The sequence below is a fragment of the Cervus canadensis genome, chromosome 11 (genome assembly GCF_019320065.1).
Source record: "Cervus canadensis isolate Bull #8, Minnesota chromosome 11, ASM1932006v1, whole genome shotgun sequence".
NCBI classification, from domain to species: Eukaryota; Metazoa; Chordata; class Mammalia; order Artiodactyla; family Cervidae; genus Cervus; species Cervus canadensis.
The window spans coordinates 53023505-53044389 of NC_057396.1; the positions used below are offsets into that span (position 1 = coordinate 53023505).

Here is a 20885-nt window from a genome sequence, read left to right on the forward strand (position 1 = left end):
GTAGTTTTTTTGGAATAGTGTGAGGAGCATAGGTTTTAACACTTTTCTAAATGTTTGGTAGAATTCACCTGTGAATCTGGTCCTGGACTTTTATTTGTTGGGAGTTTTTAAAGTACTGATTCAATTTCACTACTGGCAATTGGTTTATTCATATTTTCTATTTCTTTCTGGTACAGTCTTGGACTATAGTACCTTTGAAGAACTTGTCCATCTCTTCTAGGTTGTCCATTTTATTGGCTTATAGTTGGTTCATAATATTGTCTTATGATCCTTTGTATTTCTGTGGTATTTGTTGTAACTTTTTTTTCATTTCTGATTTCATTGATTTGGGCCCTCCCCCTTTTCTTGATTCTGGCTAAATATTTATCAATTTTCTTTATCTTTTCAAAGAATTGGCTTGTAGTTTCATTGATCTTTTCTTGTTTTTTTAACCTCTATTTCATTTATTTCTGCTCTTATCTTCATGATTTCTTTCCATCTACTAACTTTCAATTTTGTTTGGTCATCTTTCTTTAGTTTCTTTAGGTGTAAGATTAGGTTGTTTGAGATTTTCTTGTTTCCTGAGCTAATCTTCCCTCTTAGAACTGCTTTTGTTGCATCCCATATGTTTTGGATCATTGTGTTTCATTTGTCTCTAGGTAATTTTTAAATTTCCTCTTTGATTTCTTCAGTGATCCATTAGTTGTTTAGTAGCATATTGTTTAGCCTTCATGTGTTGGTGTTTTTTGCAGTTATTTTCTTGTAGTTTATTTCTTGTCTCATAGCATTGTGGGTTAGAAATGATGCTTGATATGATTTCAGTTTTTGTAAATTTATGGAGGTTTGTTTTGTGGCCTAGCATGTGTTCTCTCCTGGAGAATGTTCCATATGCACTTGATAAGAACATGTATTCTGCTGCTCTGGGATAGAATGTTCTATTACATATCAATTAAGCTTACCTGATCTAGTGCATCATTTAAGGCCAGAGTCTCCTTACTGATTTTCTATCTGGATGACCATCTGTCCATTGGTATAAGTGGAGTGTAAAAGTCCCCTACTATTATTGGTTACTGTTGATTTCTCCTTTATGTCAGTTAATATTTATTTGTAACTGGAATTCTTTCATAGGAATATTTCTCCATCCCTACCCTGCACATTTATTTATTTACTTAGTAATCTGTTATGTATATGGATCCATGGATATTTACTTTATTCTCTAGATTATAATTCAATGTTATTTTCATTTACTTTGTCATTCACATTGTTCCAGTTTTGGCCATCAGCAGCTCTTTAAGGTTAGCCCCTGTGTCCTTCTGACATGCTCTCATCTCTTCCTCACCCTTTTACTTTGTAATACTATATGGTGTTCCAGGCTTCTCTAGTATGCTTTTTGGCCTAGCCCTAGAATCAAACAGCCATTTCTCCAAGGAATTTTGGCTTTTTAAAATTGCTGAATGGCATTCAGAAACCAAGGTATTTGGTGTGTTCATTGCTACTGGGTGTCAGTGCTTCTCAGCCCTCTCAAGGAACAGGGTTGGGAATTACATCTATGGTACTAACCAATGCAAACACACCTATCTACATTTATATATATACCTATTTGTTTGTATAGTAAACTCTAATTCTCACCTTCATCCCACTTATTTATCATTTCCTTCTCTACTTCTTTCTCTTAAAAAAAAAAAAAAAAAAACAACCAAAACCTGGCACCTGGCTCCCATTATCTACAATTACTGGTCCAACCCTGGCAAATATGTAAGGTGTCAGAATTGCCAAACTCTACCCCCAAGAGAAGAAATTTTTACTAGTGTTTTTGTACAGTTCTTTTTTGTCTTCATCCTTACAGGATCTATGCAAAACACTGTTTTCCAGTTATTTAGGCCAACTCCTTTCACTCAACTTCCACTTCAGAGAGACTCTGTCCTGTATTTGTAACATAGTTAGATTCATTTGTCACAGTCTGCATTCCATCTGGATTCCCCTGGTATTCTGAGTTTTTGTGTTTTTATTGCATGCAGTAATAATTTTTCTTATGGTATATAATTCTATGAGTTTTGAAAAATGTATATAGCGATATTATCTAATACCATAGTACTATACAGACCAGGCCCATCATCCTAAAAATTCTGTTGTGCTGTGGGGACAGCATTTTTAATTATTTATCTAGACTCATACCTCTTAAAAATCAAATATGCAAGAGGCTAAAATCATTTTTAGACTAATATTTTTTCATACTATCTTTAGTTTTTTCTACCCAAAGTTGATGTTATACTTTAAGAAATCTCCATTATTTATCAAACTCTAAAATTCTCTCTTGAAGAGATATTAAACCTCAATTGCTAGTGACACATATGGATTAACCAAAGTACATTCTATAACCCAAGTCCATTTCCCAATGTGCCTCATCCATTCTCCGTAGAGTCAGTGCAAAAACCTTTCCATGGTGAGTCAAAGAAAATCAGAAAAATAGGTACAAAAATAACTTTATAAATTACAAATACAGTATTTTTAAAAATTCTCCAGTATTTTTTTGAAGTTTTCATATTGCTGCTCTTCTTTTGGGCTGAGATTGGCAAAAGTTGACTTTAAGACTGCTCCCTTTCCTCATAAAATTTTAACAACCATGTTTCTATTTCTGAAAGCTGAAATGTTTTCATTGCTTTCCTAAATTCTTTAATTTGAAAAAGGAATAAATGAGGGTGAGCCATTTAAAAGAGGTAGAAGTCAGAAGCCAGACGGGTAGAAATGAGGTTAAGGCATGCTTGCTGATTAAAATTCTACAAGAGGACTTTTCAGAAGCCAAGGCACAGAGAAGTACAGTGGCTAGCTGGCCTGAATTAGTGACTTGGTTAGTCAACAGAGAGGAATCCAGAAAATATTCAATTGTTTAGAATGGGCAAATTAAAAGCACCAAGGAAAACCTCCACTCAACCTATTGCTCCTAAGATGGGTAAAGTAGAATATTTCTACTAGAAATCTTAGACCAGCTAAGATATGAGTAGGGGGAGGAATAACTCTTAGTCCTCAAATATATCACCTGTCCTCACTGCCTGAGCAAGCTGTGGTAACTGACAGTGGAACTATGCATGCTTATCTGGGAATTCATGTATACACTTGAGTGGGGGATGCATGTAGGGGGTGGTAGAGTGGACTAGGAGAGGTTGTATATAAAATTGTGTGTGCCTGTGTGCATTTTTCTGAGGACTCATCAGATCTGATGGATTCATCAAATTATCAAAAGTTTCTGAGTTGTGTAAAAAATATTAAGAAATACATGGGTTTAAGTTCTGGCTGGAGGGGTTGGGATCTCCATAAAGATGTCCAACCTGATTCTTCCTGGGATGCTACTTCCCAGGAGCAGGTGTGCCACCTGAACTTACAGGAATATCCCAGGACCACTATAGTCTGAGCTTTCCTGGAGAACTGGCCCCACAGCCACTCCCTGCTTCTTAAAACACTCCTGACTCTGATTTTTATAACACTCTTTCTGCAAACCTTCTGTCTCTTGAACTGGCATCTCTTAACCACTTCATGTTTCCTGAAAGCTGAAGTTGTATGTTAAGTCGCTTCAGTAGCGTCAGACTGTTTGCAACCCTATAGACTGTATCCCTCTAGCTCCTCTGTCCATGGATTCTCCAGGTAAGAATACTGAAGTGGGTTGCCATTTCCTTCTCCAGGGGATCTTACCAACTAAGGGATCAAACCCATATCTCTCATGTCTCCTGTATTTGCAGATGGGTTCTTTACCACTAGCACCAGCCACCTGGGAAGCCCAATGTTGTCTAGTAATGGGTTATCTATCCTTTTTCTTTCTACACTTTTTCCCTTGGAGCATTTATCCATCCTTCTCTGTCAGTTTCTCCAGGATGTGCTGTAATTTTGTATTTCCATGCTGGGATATTTCCATCTGGATAAATTGCACCTTCCTCAAGTTCACTAAATGTAAAACAACAATAAAATTCTCTGATTGAATAAAATTACCTTCAGTCAGTTCAGTTTGCTCAGTTGTGTCCAACTCTTTGCGACCCCATGGACTGCAGCACGCCAGACCTCCCTGTCCATCACCAGCTCCTGGAGTTTACCCAAACTCATGTCCATTGAGTCGGTGATGCCATCTAACCATCTCATCCTCTGTCATCCCCTTCTCCTGCCTTCAATCTTTCCCAGCATCAGGGTCTTTTCAAATGAGTCAGCTTTACATATCAGGTGGCCAAAGTATTGGAGTTTCAGCTTCAACATCAGTCCTTCCAAAGAATACTCAGGACTGATCTCCTTTAGAATGGACTGGCTGGATCTCCTTGCAGTCCAAGAGACTCTCAAGAGTCTTCTCCAATACCACAGTTCAAATGCATCAATTCTTTGGCACTCAGCTTTCTTTATAGCCCAACTCTCACATCCATACGTGACTAATGGAAAAACCAGAGCCTTGACTAGATGGACCTTTGCTGGCAGAGTAATGTCTCTGCTTTTTAATATGCTGTTAAAAGTCTCCCAATATTGATATTTTATGATTCTAGTTTCTGTTAATTATAATGCCCTATTCTGAATGACTTGGGTTCAATCTGAGTAAATGACATCAAAGTATTTTAAGAATTTTAAATCAAGAAAACATACAGAATGGTGAATTGAGACCCCTTAAAACATCTAATGACAGCAAAACATTGCAAGATTGAGATAAGTACACAGGGTCCTGGATGATGAAAGAAGGGTCCCAACTCAGCCAAATTGGGGGTCAAGGGAGGCTTTGCTGCTATAACCCAAGTTGAGATTTAATGGCTGCTTTCAAAACTTGAAGTCAGTTTAAGGGACAGCATTGCAAGGGAAAGTAAAAGGTGAGGCATTCTTTAAAAAAAAAAAAAAGAAAGGTGGGGGTGATGAAATAAGCAAAGGCATAAAAGATAGGAATAACACGGTTTATACTGGGAACTTTCAGAAGTTGGGAGTATAAGGAGTAAAAGTACGAAGGTGAAAGATGAGATTAGGGAGATAGGGCAAGATGGAAAGGTAGTCCTGTAGTCTGTATTAAGGGTTAAACCTCTTGGATGGAAAACACACATCAGGATGGCGGAAGCGGTCGCTCTTGTTGTTCAGTTGCTAAGTCATGTCGGACTCTTTGCAACCCCATGAACTGCAGCACGTCAGACCTCCCTGTCCCTCACTGGCTTCTGGAGTTTACCCAAGTTCATGTCCATTAAGTTGGTGATGCTATCCAACCATATCATCCTCTGTTGTCCTCTTCTCCTCCTGTCCTCCTCCTGAAAGATTTTCCAGTGGGTTGGCTCTTTATATCAGGTAGCCAAAGTACTGGAGCTTCAGCTTTAGCATCAGTCCTTCCAATGGGTATTCAGGGTTGACTTCCTTTAGGATTGACTGGTTTGATTTCCTTGCTGTCCAAGGGACTCTCAGGGGTCTTCTCCAGTACCACAATTTGAAACCATCTGGAGTTTTTTGATTCAAGTACTGTTGAAGCAGCTTGAAGGGTTTTCACCATTACCTTACTAGCATGGGAAATGAACACAATTGTCTGTAGTCTGAACATTCTTGAGCACTGCCCTTCTTTAGGATGGAAATGAAAACTGACTTTTTTCAGTCTTATGGCCACTGTTGGGTTTCCCAAATTTGCTGACATATCGAATGCAACACTTTAACAGCATCATCTTTTGGGATTTTTAAATAGCTCAGCTGGCATTCCATCACCTCCACTAGTTTTATTGACAGCAATGCTTCCTAAGGCCCACTTGACTTCTGAAGTCAAGTGGGAAGGGGACAGGGAGAAAAAGCAGTGGTGTGGCAAACACATTCCCCAAATTGCCCACATGGAATGCTTTTCCAATACTCTGACACTCTTCTTCCATGGGGAACATGTCCAAATAGGTTGCAAATCACCACGTACATTGCTCACTGAAGGACATGTCTCATGCGATGAACACTACAGAGGCAGTGGTGATGGTGGGAGTTGGGGGGAGTTAAAGGCAATGCTGGAGGTATGGGGGCCCATGGGAGAGCTAGAAGCAGACCTATGACATGGTCAGATTTGCATTTCTGAGGGGTCAACAGTCACTGAGGATAAGATAAACAGGAGGGGATAAGATTACAAGCACTGTGAGCAGATAGGAAACTGGTGGGTGCAGTCATTCACATGAGAAATGACTGGAAGAAGGGATGAGAGATGTCAGATTGGAAAAATATTCAAGACAGTGGTTTCCAAACTTTTCTTCATATTGGAATCTTTGGCGGAGCTTCATAAAAAGCTTATGATTTCATTGGTCTGGACTTGTCAGCAGAAATCAGTGACCGATTAGACAGAGTTGAGAATGTGGGAGAGGCATGTGAGGGATGGCTGAAGCCTGGGATTCTAGCACTGGGCAGCTGGCAGAGCTGGGAGAATAGGACCAAGGCCTGATCCCTACCCAAGCCTCAGCTTGCAATTGAAAGTGCTTTTAGAATTGTCAAGCATGTCACAATACAGCAATGTATGTTCCTTTTCAATTGTGTTGTGACTCTAACACTTGGGGAAAACAGTAACTGCCAAGGCCACCCTTCCCACATGCTGGTCCCTCCTGACCAAACATGGCAGGGGTTCTAAGGCAGATCAGTCACCGCAGTTGTGGACTTCTCTGCAGGGCAGTTAGGAGTGGGGGATTCATTGTCTTCATTAAACTTTTCTTAGAACTGCAGTGCAACCTAAGATCCTTCCTTCCCTCTCTCCTCCACAGCGGTCAGACCTACATCATGGTGTGATAGCTTTCCTGGCCAACTCTGAATCCTTCCCTGTTTTCTCTCATAGGCTATTACTCAAATAATCCCTTGCCTAATTATGTCTAAGTGTCTATTTCTCAGAATCCAAACTAACATAAGATTATAACTTTATTAAATTTTAATTTTTCTCTTTGAATCTTAATGAAATACGGGAAACAACTCTCCCTCATTTCAGCCAAAGACAACCTAAATAAGTTTCCAAGGAGCACATTGGCAGCACTTCAAATTTAATTAGGCAAACCAACCTAGCCAGAAAAAAACCAAGACATACCAAGACTTTCCCTCATCAGAGTCACATGGAAGATTTCTGCAGTCTTAACAAAGAAACCAATTACATTAAAGTCTCCACATCTTGAAACGACTGACATCCCATAAAACATACACGTATCTGAAAGTACTTCTGCAACTTTCAAAGACCAAATGTTTCATAAAGCATTGGCAAAAAATGGCACCACAATGCAGAAAACATCACAGGGAGAATTCCACGAAGAATTCTCCTTAATTATGCAACTTGTTAGAAAATTTGTAGCCTCATATACTGCCAGGAAGTATGTTACTTCTACCCATACATAAGTACACATAAGTAAATGATATATGAAGCATCTTCCATGTGTCAAACATTGTACAAGGTACTTTACATGGTATACTAATCTTAGCAACCAACTTATGGAGAAAGGATTATTAAGTCCTTTTTTTTTTTTTTAAGAAGAAAAAACTGAGGCTTAGAGAGGTGGAGATACATCTAGTTCCCATGGCCTAGGTACCAGAGCATATACTCAAACTCAGGGGGGTCTCTATTGCTCCCTGCAGTCAGGCTGCCTTCTGGCAGAAGTTGGACATAACCCATAGGAAGGCTTCCTGAAAGCAGTTGTTTCTAGGTCACATTCTAAGAGGGAAGGGACGTTGCCCTCATCATCCTTACCAGGGAATAAGCAGTGACCTAGGTCCACACTCTAAAAATACAAAAATGAACCACACAGAATAACAGAAGCCTGGAGCAAAAAAGAGCCTTCAAGATCATCTAATGTTAGACAGTGAAAGAATCTGAGAATTTCCTCTAGATTATGAGACAGACATCTTTTAGATTTACCTCTGTGAACACTTTGCATCTCAGCCTGTACCCAGAGGGGAAAGCCCTTGGCTGATGGAGTGGAAGGTACAAACCGGTAGGCGCTGGATAGCTGTTTGGGTAAATTTATTCAAACTAAGGAAACATTTTGCTCCCACGCTACCCTGCATGGTGGCCACCAAAGAGAAACAAAGATGGCTCCAATCTCCTTCTGGCCCTTGGGTGGTTCTCAGGACTCTGGAGTTGGTGGCAGGGGCAAGCTCCTCCTTTTTTCCAGGTTCCTGTGCTACTTCTATCAGCTGAGAGCATAAGAGTGAAAAGAGGAAGGGAGGTGGCTCTGTGGTTTCAGGGAAAGAAAAGGGCAGTGTTCCTTGCTGACTTTTTTCTCCTGCCCATGAGCTTTCTCCCTACTGACAGATAATTGAGTATTTTCCCTTCTCCACTGCTCCTACCTCCCCTTCCAATTTTAAAAGGAAATTCAAGATACCACCACCCTTTCTGAAAAATTTTCTTTCTCAGGCAGGCTGCCATTATCAACAGTAGTAGGTAAATATTCACTATAAAGCTACTTTGTATGTTTTTTTTTTTCTCAAGCCAACTTATGAATTTAACTTAGAATATTAATGGGCATGGTAAACACTTGAATATATGTTGTGTTTTCTTTTTTGGATCAAAAAAAAATTTAGTTTAAGACATAAAGTATAATTTATGAGCATAAACTACTCGAAGCTTTGTTATGCACCTGGGCCATGGGTAGCAGGACAAGAAAGTCTGAAAGTCCAGTCTTTGAATTGCTAATGAGATCACCAGTGATTTATTTTTTAAATAAACAGCCCCATCTGTATTCAGATGCTGAGGCCACAGAGGGTGCATTTTTATCATCAAACTTTAAGGTTTACTTTCCCGTGGAAGTATAAAGATTTTCTTTAGAAATGACTAAGATTTTAGAAATTTCCCTTGTAACCTTGTAGCTGTGTGTTCATGTATATGAGCCATCTGAAAGCCCTTTGATGTTCAAAAGCTCTCATATCACCTGTCCTTGGTCTTGGAAAGAAAGGTTACACATGGAATCACCATTGTTCTAAACCCATTTCTTACTCTCCAGCGCCAACATGATTAAATGCTGAGCCTTGTTTATTCGGGCTATTTGAGCCTCCAGTCAAAACTGAGTCTCAGCTTAATCACTTCCTCTTGGTAGTTTTTCCTGACCCCAATAAAGGTTAGCTTCCTCCTGAGGTAGCCTCATAGCTTGTGTTTTAGGATAAGGACTGGTTTACTGGTCATCTCCACTAGACTGTAAGCTCTGACAGATTCAAGATTAGGCCTTGAATTAGGTGTTGACCACTGCATCCCAGGATCTAGCAGTGCTAGAAATGCAATAAACACTAGTGTAATAAGCAAACAGAAGGCTTCCCATATTCCATCCAAACCCTTAGGCAGCATTTAAAAAATAATTTTATCTTTATTTACCGCTCTGCTGGGTCTTCATTGCTGTGTGGGCTTTTCTCTAGTTGTGGTGGGTGGGGGCTACTCTTTGCAGTTTGCGGTTTCTCACTGCAGTGGTGTCTCTTGTCGTGGATCAGGGGCTCCACGGCATTTGGGCTTCAGCAGCTGTGGTGCATGGGCTCAATAGTTGAGGTTCCTGGGCTCCAGAGCACAGGCTCAATAGTTATGGTGCACGGGCTTAGCTGTTCCAGGGCATGTGGGATCTTCCTGGATCAGGGTTTGAACCTGTGTCTCCTGCCTTGGCAGGTGGATTCTCTGCCACTGAGCCCCCAGGGAAGCCCCACAGCATTTGATATAATAGAACCATGAACTCTGCCTTAAAACTTTCCTGTCTCACAGTGAGAGCACCTCCTTGTACCCTCTTCCTGCCTTCCCCATTGATTTCCCAGTGGCTTCTCCTCTTCTTTATATCCAAATCCCTACATTTTAAAATTGAAGTATAGTTGATGCATAATGTTATAGGTGTACAATCTGGTGATTCACAATTTTATGTTCCATTTATAGTTATTATGAAATGTATAGTATATCCTGCATACTGTACAATATATCCTTGTAGCTTATTTTATACGTAATGGTTTATTCCTCTTTCTCCTCTCCTCGCTTCCCTCTCTTGACTGGTAACCACTAATTTGCTCTCTGTATCTCTGAGTTACCTCCTTTTTTGTTATAGTTCCTAGTTTGCTGTATATTTTAGATTCTACACATAAGTGATATCATACAATGTTTGCCTTTCTCTAATTTTACAGCATGGTGCCCCCAATTTCATTCATGTTGCTACAGGTGACAAAATTTTATTCATTTTTTATGGTTTTTTTATGTGTGTGTATACCATATTTTTATCCAATCACTGCTTGATGGACACTTAGGTTGCTTCCATACCTGGGCAACTGAAAATAATTCTGCCGTGAACACTCAGGGGCATGTTTATTTTTTAATTAGTGGTTTTTTGTTTTTTTTTTTTCAAAAATATACACAAAGGAGTGGAATTGCTGGGTATATTTAGAAATTAATGGTATTTGGAGGGCCCTCCACAGTTTTCTATAGTGGCTGCATCAATTTACATTCCCCGAAACAGTGTCCTAGGGTTCCCTTTTGTCTATATCCTCACCAGTATTTGTTACTTGTGTTCTTTTTGATAAAAGCTGTTCTGATCTGATGTGATATTTCACTGTGGTTTTGATCTACACTTTCCTGCAATGCTGACCCTACTATTCATGTGCATGAATATTTTTGAACCAGTCACGGAACAATGAACTGGTTCAAAATTTGGGAAAGGAATACGTCAAGGCTGTATATTGTCACCCTGCTTCTTTAACTTACATGCAGAGTACATCATGTGAAATGCCAGGCTAGATGAAGCACAAGCTGAAGCCAAAACTGCTGGGAGAAATATCAATAACTGCAGATATGCACATGATACCACCCTTACAACAGAAAGCAAAGAGGAACTAAAGAGCCTCTTGATGAAGGTAAAAGAGGAGAGTGAAAAAGCTGGCTTAAAACTCAACATTCAAAAAACAAAGATCATGGCATCTGGTCCCATCACTTCATGGCAAATAGACAGGAAAACATGGAAACAGTGACAGATTTTATTTTCTTGAGCTCCAAAATCACTGCAGACAGTGACTGAAGCCATGAAATTAAAAGACGCTTGCTCCTTGGAAGAAAAGCTATTACCAACCTAGACAGCATATTAAAAAGCAGAGATATTACTTTGCCAACAAAGGTCCACATTGTCAAAGCCATGGCTTTTTCCTAATCATGTATGGATGTGAGAGTTGGACCATAAAGAAGGCGAAGTGTCAAAGAATAGATGCTTTTGAACTGTGGCGTTGGAGAAGAGGTTATTGATATTTCTCCCAGCAATCTTAATTCCAGTTTGTGCTTCCTCCAGACCAGCGTTTCTCATGATGTACTCTGCATATAAGTTAAATAAGCAGGGTGACAATATACAGCCTTGATGTACTCCTTTCCCAACTTGAAACCAGTCTGTTGTTCCACGTCCAGTTCTAACTGTTGCTTCCTGATCTACATAAGATTTCTCAGGAGGTAGGTAAGGTGGTCTGGTATTCCAATCTCTTTAAGAATCTTCCAGTTTCTTGTGATTCACACAGTCAAAGGCTTAAGCATAGTCAATGAAGCAGATGTTTTTCTGGAATTCTCTTGCAAGCTTTTTCTATGATCCAACGATTTTGGCAATTTGATCTCTGGTTCCTCTAAATCCAGCGTGCACATGTAGGAGTTCTTGGTTCAAGTACTGTTGAAGCCTAGCTTGAAGGATTTTGAGCATTACCTTAATAGCATGTGAAATGAGTGCAATTATGTGGTAATTTGAACATACTTTGGCATTGCCTTTCTTTGGGACTGGAATGAAAACTGACTTTTTTCAGTGCTGTGGCCGTTGCTGAGTGTCCCAAACTTGCTGGCATACCAAGTAGAGCACTTTCACAGCAGCACCTTTTAGGATCTGAAACAGCTTACCTGGAATTCCAGCACCTCCACTAGCTTTGTTCATAGTGATGCTTCCTTAAGGCCCACTTGACTTCACACTGCAGGTCTGGTCTTAGGTGAGTGATCACACCATCATGGTTATCTGGGTCAATAAGGTGTTTTTTTGCACAGTTCTGGGTACTCTCGCCACCTCTTCTTAATCTCTTCTGCTTCTTTGAGGTCCATACCGTTTCTGTCCTTTACTGTGCCCATCTTTGAATGAAATCTTCCTTTGGTATCTCTAATTCTCTTAAAGATATCTCCCGTCTTTCCCAGTCTATTGTTTTCCTCTATTTCTTTGGATTGGACATTTAAGAAGGCTTTCTTATCTCTCCTTGCTATTCTTTGGAACTCAGCATTCAAATGGGTATATCTTTCCTTTTCTCCTTTGCTCACTTCTGTTCTTTTCACAGCTACTTGTAAGGCCTCCTCAGACAACCATTTTGCCTTGTGTTTCTTTTTCTTGGGGATAGTTTTGGTCACTTCCTGCTGTACGTTACGAGCCTCCATCCATAGTTCTTCAGGCACTCTGTCTATCAGATCTAGTCCCTTGAATCTATTTGTCACTTCCCCTGTATAATCATAAGGGATTTGATTTAGATCGAATGGTCTAGTGATTTTCTCTACATTTTTCACTTTAAGTCTGAATTTGGCAATAAGGAGTTCATGATCTGAGCCACAGTCAGCTCCCAGTCTTGTTTTCGCCAACTGTTCAGAGTGTCCCCATCTTTGGCTGCAAAGAATATAATCAATCTGATTTCGGTATTGGCCATCTGGTGATGTCCATGTATAGTGTTGTCTCTTGCACTGTTGGAAGAGGGTGTCTTCTACGACCCATGCGTTCTCTTGGCAAAACTCTATTAGCCTTTGCCCTGCTTCATTTTGTACTCTAAAGTCAAACCTGTTACTCCAAGTATCTCTTGACTTCCTACTTTTGCATTACAGTCCCCTATGATGAAAAGGACATCTTTTTGTGGTATTAGTTCTAGAAGGTCTCGTAGGTCTTCATAGAACCATTCAATTTCAGCTTCTTTGGCGTTAGTGACTGAGGCATAGACTTGGATTACTGTGATGTTGAATGCTTTGCCTTGGAAACAAACCAAGCTCATTTTGCTGATTTTGAGATTGCATCCAAGTACTACATTTTGGACTCTTATTGACTATGAGGGTTACTCTGTTTCTTCTAAGGGATTCTTGCCCACAGTAGTAGATATAATGGTCATCTGCATGTGAGCTTGTTGATATTTCTCCTGGCAATCTTGATTCCAGCTTGTGAGTTATCCAGCCCAGCATTTCCCATGATGTACTCTGCATATAAGTTAAATAAGCAAGGTGACAGTATACAGCCTTGATGTACTCCTTTCCCAATTTTGAACCAGTCTGTTGTTCCATGCCCAGTTCTAACTATTGCTTCTTGACCTGCATACAGGTTTCTCAGGAGGCAGGTAAAGTGGTCTGGTATTCCTATCTCTTAAGAATCTTCTGCAGTTTGTTGTGATTCACTCAGTTAAAGGCTGTAGCATAGTCAATGAAGCAGTAGTAGATGTTTTCCTAGGATTCTCTTACTTTTGGTGTGATCCAGTGGATGTTGGCAATTTGACCTCTGGTTCCTCTACCTTTCCTAAATCCAGTTTGTACATTTGGAAGTTCCTGGTTCACGTACTGCTGAAGCCTCGCTTGAAGGCCTTTGAACATGCTAGCATACCTTGCTAGCATGTGAAATGAGTGCAATTGTGCAGTAGTTTGAACTTTCTTTGGCATTGCCTTTCTTTGGGATTTATCCCACTACTCTGTTTTATTTTTTTTTATAGCACCCAGAGACAAATAATTTGTTTATATGTTTTAATATCTGTTCCCTATCACTGTCATATAATAACTTTTGGGCAGCAGGGATCCTCTCCTATTCACAGATGAACCTTTGACATCCAGTATACTAACTTGCACAACATTCAGTAAATACTTACCAATGCAATTTGAAGACATCTTCACTTTTTGCCCTTAGCACAGTTGTTAATGAAGTTCACCCTAAGTGCTAACAAGTTAACTTATTTTTTGATATATCAAGAGTCAAGATTGGTATGTTAACCAAAGTCAGGTATTACGTAAATCAATGATCACTAAAGAAAGAATACTGGTGCATCTTATCAGAATTGTCACCATCCAAAAAGAAACAAACTTGCATTTTTTGGTACTTCCACTTATTTTACATTCCCACAGTAAGCTTCTATAAATTAGATAAGGTATTGAACATTGAAAAAAACAAGGTACCTTTGAGATAAGCAAACATAAAGCCAGGTCTGTAATGCCTGTATTCTTTTCTATCAGATCACGAATTTGCTGACGCGATAGGTTATCTAGATATTTTAGAGCAGTTCCAATCAAAGTAGTAGTAGAAGTCAAAGAGACAGTTTAAAAACCTCAATAGAACTTTCAAATATTGTTACTATAGTTTAGAATGCCTATTATACCAAGTATCTTGACTTTAAGAAAAATTGATTCCATTTAAAAAACACTAATCTAGTATTCAGTGTATTGACTGAAGAAGTCTTTGATTGAACACAAATGGACTTTCAGTAATAAATGTTTGGCAGTCAAACATCTTTTAAAAATGAACCATTTGGGTAATAAAACAGGTTATAATAAGTCCACAGGATCAAGTCCAAATTCTGCAGTATACAGAGCCTTTTTACTCTGAGCCCTGCTTCTTCCCCAACTACTTCTCATCACATATTCATGAATGTGGTCAGCCTCATAACCATCTAGAAAATTCCTGCTTATCTTTCACCAACTCAAATGTTACCTTCTCTCTGTAGTTTTTCTTAATCCTGTCTCAAGCTGAACTATCTTCTATCTGTGTTTCCAGTTGAATTCTGAGAATGATTTTAAGTAAACAGTATTATAGCATTTACTCTGTTTTCCTGGCTAGGTTACAAATGTTTGCTGGATAAAATATATCATTCCAATTGCTAAATCAATATGCAAACATCTGCCTCACATGTTCAACTAATATTGGTCAAACTAATACTGACTGAATGGAAAGTGTTAGTAGGATTAATGTTATATCTAAAAAGAGCCTAAACGACTTAATCTGCTGTGTGAAAATAAAGATTTTTTTTAGATAGAACAACTATACCTAAAACCCCCAGGAATACTGGCCTATGTATGCTATTTTTCACATGCAAGTTTATTGCTACCCTGGCAAATTCTATAGTCTCAGTACACAGGTGAATTTAGTTGAGTAGAATGATCACCTGGAAGTTGCACTGTATCTAAGAGGTTATGAGAAGGATGGTCAGGTCTCTAAATTTCAGCAACATTTTGACGCAACAAACTTGACTGATTTCCTCCTAAACTGTTCTCCACTTAGAAGTGAAAAAAATAAAACAAAACCAAATGAAGATGGCTGAATTGAATGATCATTCAGGCTGAGTGCTCAATCCTTATGGGGCTCACAGACGTACATGAACAAGAAATTTTTTTAAAAGTGCATTTTTCTAGATTTCTGATGATACGAATACCCTCCAAAAGATCCCATTGCTGTTTCCTGGCATTGACCAATACCATTGCAGGTTAATCACCAAAAACTTGGTAGATGACTAACCTCACAGAAACATGGAATGTATTCTAAATAAGAATCGCTTTTAAATGAACTTACTGAACTTTTATATTGCCACCACAAATTTTCATTTCTTGATGGCCCCCTAAAAAAAGATACAGACTTTTAAAATTTAATAAGGACTGAGTGTTATTTTAGTAATCTTTTGATCTACTTTCCTTAACAAGTATTTATTAATAAAGATTTTTTATTTCAACTTTAATAAAACATGACTTAACATTTTACGTTAAAAAATAAAGCAGACATTCCTAATTTCAAAATTAACAACCTAATTATAATGTGTAAGTATATGTACAAAGTATAGCAAAATATATTAGTGTCCAAAGATTACTACAATCAATTAAGATTGAGAGCCCAAAACAATGTTTGTAAATGTCCTTTCAAAACCCAACTCTCCATTACCAAACATGATTCCAGTTAGTGATTTACAAATATTTATAGAGGGAAAAACATACTAAAAGTCATCAACAAAGGCTGTTTTTGATTGCTCCAGGATTCTAACTCATTTTAGATTCTTCTAAGAATTGTTTTGAGCATACAGTTTAGAAATGCTTGTTGCAATGACTTATTCTTACTATGTTCATCAACACAAACACATAATGTGTGTATGAAAGAATACATGAAAAATTGTTTTATTGGTATTTAGAGGGTAGTTTTAATATAAGCTAAATATAAACACAATTGTTAGATATTCTGTCACTTATCTTGCAAAACAATATTCCAAGATCAACCTTGAAGCATTTATAAAAATAAAAATGAATAAAATATCTTCCTAAATTAACTCTAAGGACTCCATATACAAATGCAAAAATGTGAACTTAACAATAATACATCAAATGCTGAGCTACTAATAGTAGAGCAACAAAACAACAATTTCTGATGTTAAAATTAAGTGGCTCCAGGTAAAAGCATGCAATTTCCCACATCTACTATCTTTGTATTCTGCATAGAGTTCCAAGGCAAAGATTGCTTCTAGCTTTATGCATTACCAGAGAGGATGCCCTATGAGGCTGGCTTATCACAGGCCTTTTAGTCTTCTTTCCTGATAGATCCTTCACTTCTTTAGAAGGAGGCACAGGAATTGGTTTCCATGGAATTGGGTTATAAAAGGCTGGTTCTGGATAAGAATTCCCACTGTAAAAACCTAAAATTATTTAAAAATCAGAATAAAACAAGAAAAACTTTTTGAGATCAAAGAAACTATTTTAAAATTCATAGAAAAATGTTAAAATGTTAAAAGGGCAAAAATATCACTGACAAACCTGACTCATTTAAAACTTGAACTCAAATATTTTCAAACAATACTTTTCAAATACAGTTAATATTGTAGTATAAGTTAAAATATAAATGACAATTCTGAAAATTCAAAGAACATTAATGTTCAAAACTAAAAACTCATATAAAATTTCTTCTAAGAAGTTAATTTTAGAACCCTTAAATTGAACAAAATCTTCATTTTCTTATTTCAGTCTGGGAAACTTCTGATTATGTACTAGTTTCCCCTAGATGGACACTAAAGCTTGCAGGAAAAAATGTATGTTGCATATGTAGCTAAAGTGAATCAAGACTGTGGTTCAGAACCACTGAAATTCTAAATCATTGTCACTCATTAAGCAGATTTCATACACTCTAGTTTTGTAATTAAGAGCAATAGGGCATTTTCAGACTATGATGTTTATTATAATACTTATTTAAACACAAATTTGGTAAAATAATCCATTATTTAGCAATTAAGTTCTAGCCAATACATATATTCCATCTAGGTTTTAACTTTACTATCCAATCGTTTTGTTGAAACCACTACTTATTTCAAACAAGAGAGCAAAATAAAGGAGCAGACTCTGCTCAGTAGCTGTAATTGATGACCTCTGTGACATGTGGGAGAGGCCTAAATCCTGACAGAAGGAATGTGTCATTCAGACACTGGCAACCCACTTTGACTGCATACATATGTCAACACACACTTCACCACGATGGTCAAAACAAAGTCTGGAATATGTTCTATTGTGTGAACAAAACAGAATGGGAGTATTTTTAATAATAAATCACTTAAACAAGTGAAGGCAGCTGTCAGCAAGGAATGAGCTTCCAACGTGGAAGTACAAAGGAAAACACACATTGCCATTTATAATCAGACCCAGCCAAAAAAGCCAACCAGGTCTGTGTCTGGCTGGTGTGCCATCTAGTATTCCACCCTGCAAAAATAATGAGCCAAAGACACTGGGAACTCTGCCTCAGAGAGGCTTAGAAAAGGGAAAGAAAATGACCCCTTAAATATATCCTGATTAAGGCTTTAAGATCCAAGGAATGTAAAAATTTTACTTATTTCTTAACGTTAGAAATCATTACTTTGCAGTTTTGCCACTGTTGCCTTTAAAATGTATCTGATTTTAGAGAATGACAACAAATTTGTAGTATCTCCACAGGAACACAATATGTTATAATCTTCCAGAAAATAGTAATTTGAAAGAAAAATGATTTTTACACACTTCTATTTCTGTCAAAAGGAAACATAATGTATAATATTCGCTCCTGCAAGCCATATTTATGTAAGCCACATAACATAAAAACCAACCTGTGAGTTTTCCATTGGCATAACCATAGCTCTTTGCAGCTGGACGAGGTTTATTTTTTGCATTTTCCAACCATTCCTGAAACTTTTTTTCTGCTATTTCCTTTTTCTCCTGTAATTCAGCCTGCCGTTGTTTTTCTTTTTCCTTAAAATGACAAGACCAAAGAATCTCCAGGGATATTCTGTAACTAAAAGTTCTATTCAGAGTCTACTGACTTGCTCCCCAGTAGCTCCCCATCCCAATGGCTTACTGATCAGAAACACTGAATCATATTTCTATAGAGAGCAAAATTTAACATGATCAGGGATGTGATATGAAAGTGGCTGCCTCTCAACAATGATATTAAATCCAAGAAGAAAAAAGCAATTTGTTGTTTTAAAATAGAACAGTAATTTACAATAATGTAATAAAACTTTCCATAAAAGTACACTGAATAATATTTAAAATCATAAACAGTAAAAAGCTTGCACCTGACTGCAGGAGTATCAATAGGCTTATTAACAATTTTCAGTCTAGCTACATGTATTTATATTATTAAGATAATGCCAATTTTCCATTAGAAATTCTTTACACAATATAGTTGGCACATATAAACACCAAGTCATGTATTCCAACTGAGCACCTTAGTGAAAATACCTTTTCTTTCTTCTTCTTTTCACATTCTTCAGCATTTTTTTTCTTTAACCATTCTTGATATTTTTCCTTTGCTTTTTCTTGTAAATGTTCTTTCTCCAGTTCCTTTGCTGCTTTTTCTTTCATTTCTTTATTAATTTTTTGTTCCCTTTCTTTTCTTTTCTTAAATAAAAATGAAGGAATTTTCATTGTAATCTGTAATCATTCTCATACAAGGAAAGTGTTATAGACAGTAATTTTCTAAAAACAGGTGGTAACATAGTGCTTGACACAACGTGGCTTATGAAAATATATAACATGATGCATGAACTTACCTGACCAATTTTAGTGTACCAGCTTGAGTATGTATTTCATGATGGCCTAACAAAGATCTTGTTCAACAAAGTATATTCAGAGCCTGGAACAGTGTTAAGTAAATAGTAGGTGTTCTATAAAGATTTGCTGAATAAATAGTGAACAGAAATGACAACTTGTTAGACTGTCTTGAATCTTAGTGTAAATCTTAATATATATATTTTATGAAAGTATAGTTGACTAACACGTTTCAAGTGCACAGCAAGGCTATTCAGCTATACATATACACGTATATTATTTTTGAAATTATTTTCCATTGTAGGTTATTACAAGATATTGACTATAGTTACCTGTGCTATACAATAAACCTTTGTTGCTTGTTGCATATCTATTTTTTAAAATTAGAAATCTAGCATTCTAGTCATACTAAGTCAAACAAGTGGAATCAAAATGGCATAAATTTTTCAGTTCAGCAAAAATTTGTAATTCTAAAATATATATATTATACATATTATTTATATATATGTATACAAAAGCTTTCCTACCATGCTTGAGAAAGAACTTCAAAAAAAAGAGGAGATGAAGAAATTGGAAAACAAACTAAATGAAATGGGAACACTGAATATGAAACAGAAAAAGTGAACAAACTAGATAAAAGTAAAAGATCATCACATAGTCCAGTTGCTTTTAAACATGACTGCTTATTAGAAACATATCTGGAGCTCTGGAGAAAAAAAAAGCAATACCTGGGCATTTGTATTTTTCAAAAAATGGATAATTCTGATTTAAAAAAGTGATTACAGGTTTTTCTATTGAATCCTAGTTTTGGTGATATAGGTTCTATTATTTTTCTGTTGACCAATCATGATACAATGGTATTAAGTAATAGCTACATAATCACAACAGTAAAGATGTTTATCAGTTTTCACAATCAATAGCCAGACAAAAAAATAAAAGGTAATTACAACTGCAAGCCATAATAGGAACATGATTAGCTTAACAATATAAAATAATTACATACATTTGGGAAGTCAAGCAGAACAATGTGGTAAGTGGAAATGCATACATGCACATGTTTTCATCCACCCAGCCAGTCTGTCTTTTAGTTGGTGCATTCAATCCATTTACATTTAAGGTAATTATCGATATGTATGATCCTGTTACAATATTCCTAATTGTTTTGGGTTTATTTGCTGTAGGTCTTTTCCTTCTCTTGTGTTTCCTGCCTAGAGAAGTTCCTTTAGCAACTATTGTAAAACTGGTTTGGTGGGGATAAATTCTCTTAATTTTTGCTTGTCTGGAAAGCTTTTGAGTTCTCCATCAAAACTGAATGAGTCTTGGTAGGTAGAGTATTCTTGGTTGTAGGTTCTTCCCTTTCATCACTTTAAATATATCATGCTATTCCTTTCTGGCTTTTAGCATTTCTATTGAGAAATCAGCTGATAGCCTGATGAGAGTTCCCGTGTAAATTATTTGTCGTTTTTCCCTTGTTGCTTTTAACATTTTATCTTTGTCTTTTATTTTTGTCAGTCTGATTACTATGTGTCTTGGTGTGTTCCTCCTTGGGTTTATCCTGCTTGGGACTCTCTGTGCTTCCTGGACTTGGTTGAATATTTCCTTTCCCACGTTACAGAATTTTTCAGCTATTATCTCTTCAAATATTTTCTCAGGAACTTTTTCTCTCTTCTACTTCTGGGACCCTTAAAATATGAATGTTGGTGTGTTTAAGGTTGTCCCCAGAGGTCTCTTAGACTGTCTTCATTTCTTTTCATTCTTTTTTTTTTTTAATATTCTGTTCTGTGGCAGTGATTTCCATCATTCTGTCCTCTAGGTCATTCATCCATTCTTCTGCCTCAGTTACTTCCCTGTTGATTCCTTCTATTGTATTATTTATCTCTATTTGTTTTTTAGTTGTTATAGGTCTTTGGTAAACATTTCTTGCATGTTCTTCATTGTTTTCCCGAGA

General features: G+C 37.2%; 1 protein-coding gene across 1 annotated transcript in view; it reads right to left on the reverse strand.

Annotated features, from left to right (window-relative positions):
* Positions 1–15136: 15136 nt before the first annotated feature.
* Positions 15137–20885, reverse strand: part of CCDC34 (coiled-coil domain containing 34) — a 43012-nt gene continuing 37263 nt past the window's right edge. Inside the window, exons 4-6 of the mRNA XM_043482379.1 lie at positions 18629–18787; positions 17995–18136; positions 15137–16563 (exon numbers count right to left, since the gene is read on the reverse strand). Coding sequence (XP_043338314.1) covers positions 16349–16563; positions 17995–18136; positions 18629–18787 — 516 coding nt within the window. The 3' untranslated portion in view covers positions 15137–16348. The remainder of the gene's footprint in view (positions 16564–17994; positions 18137–18628; positions 18788–20885) is intronic.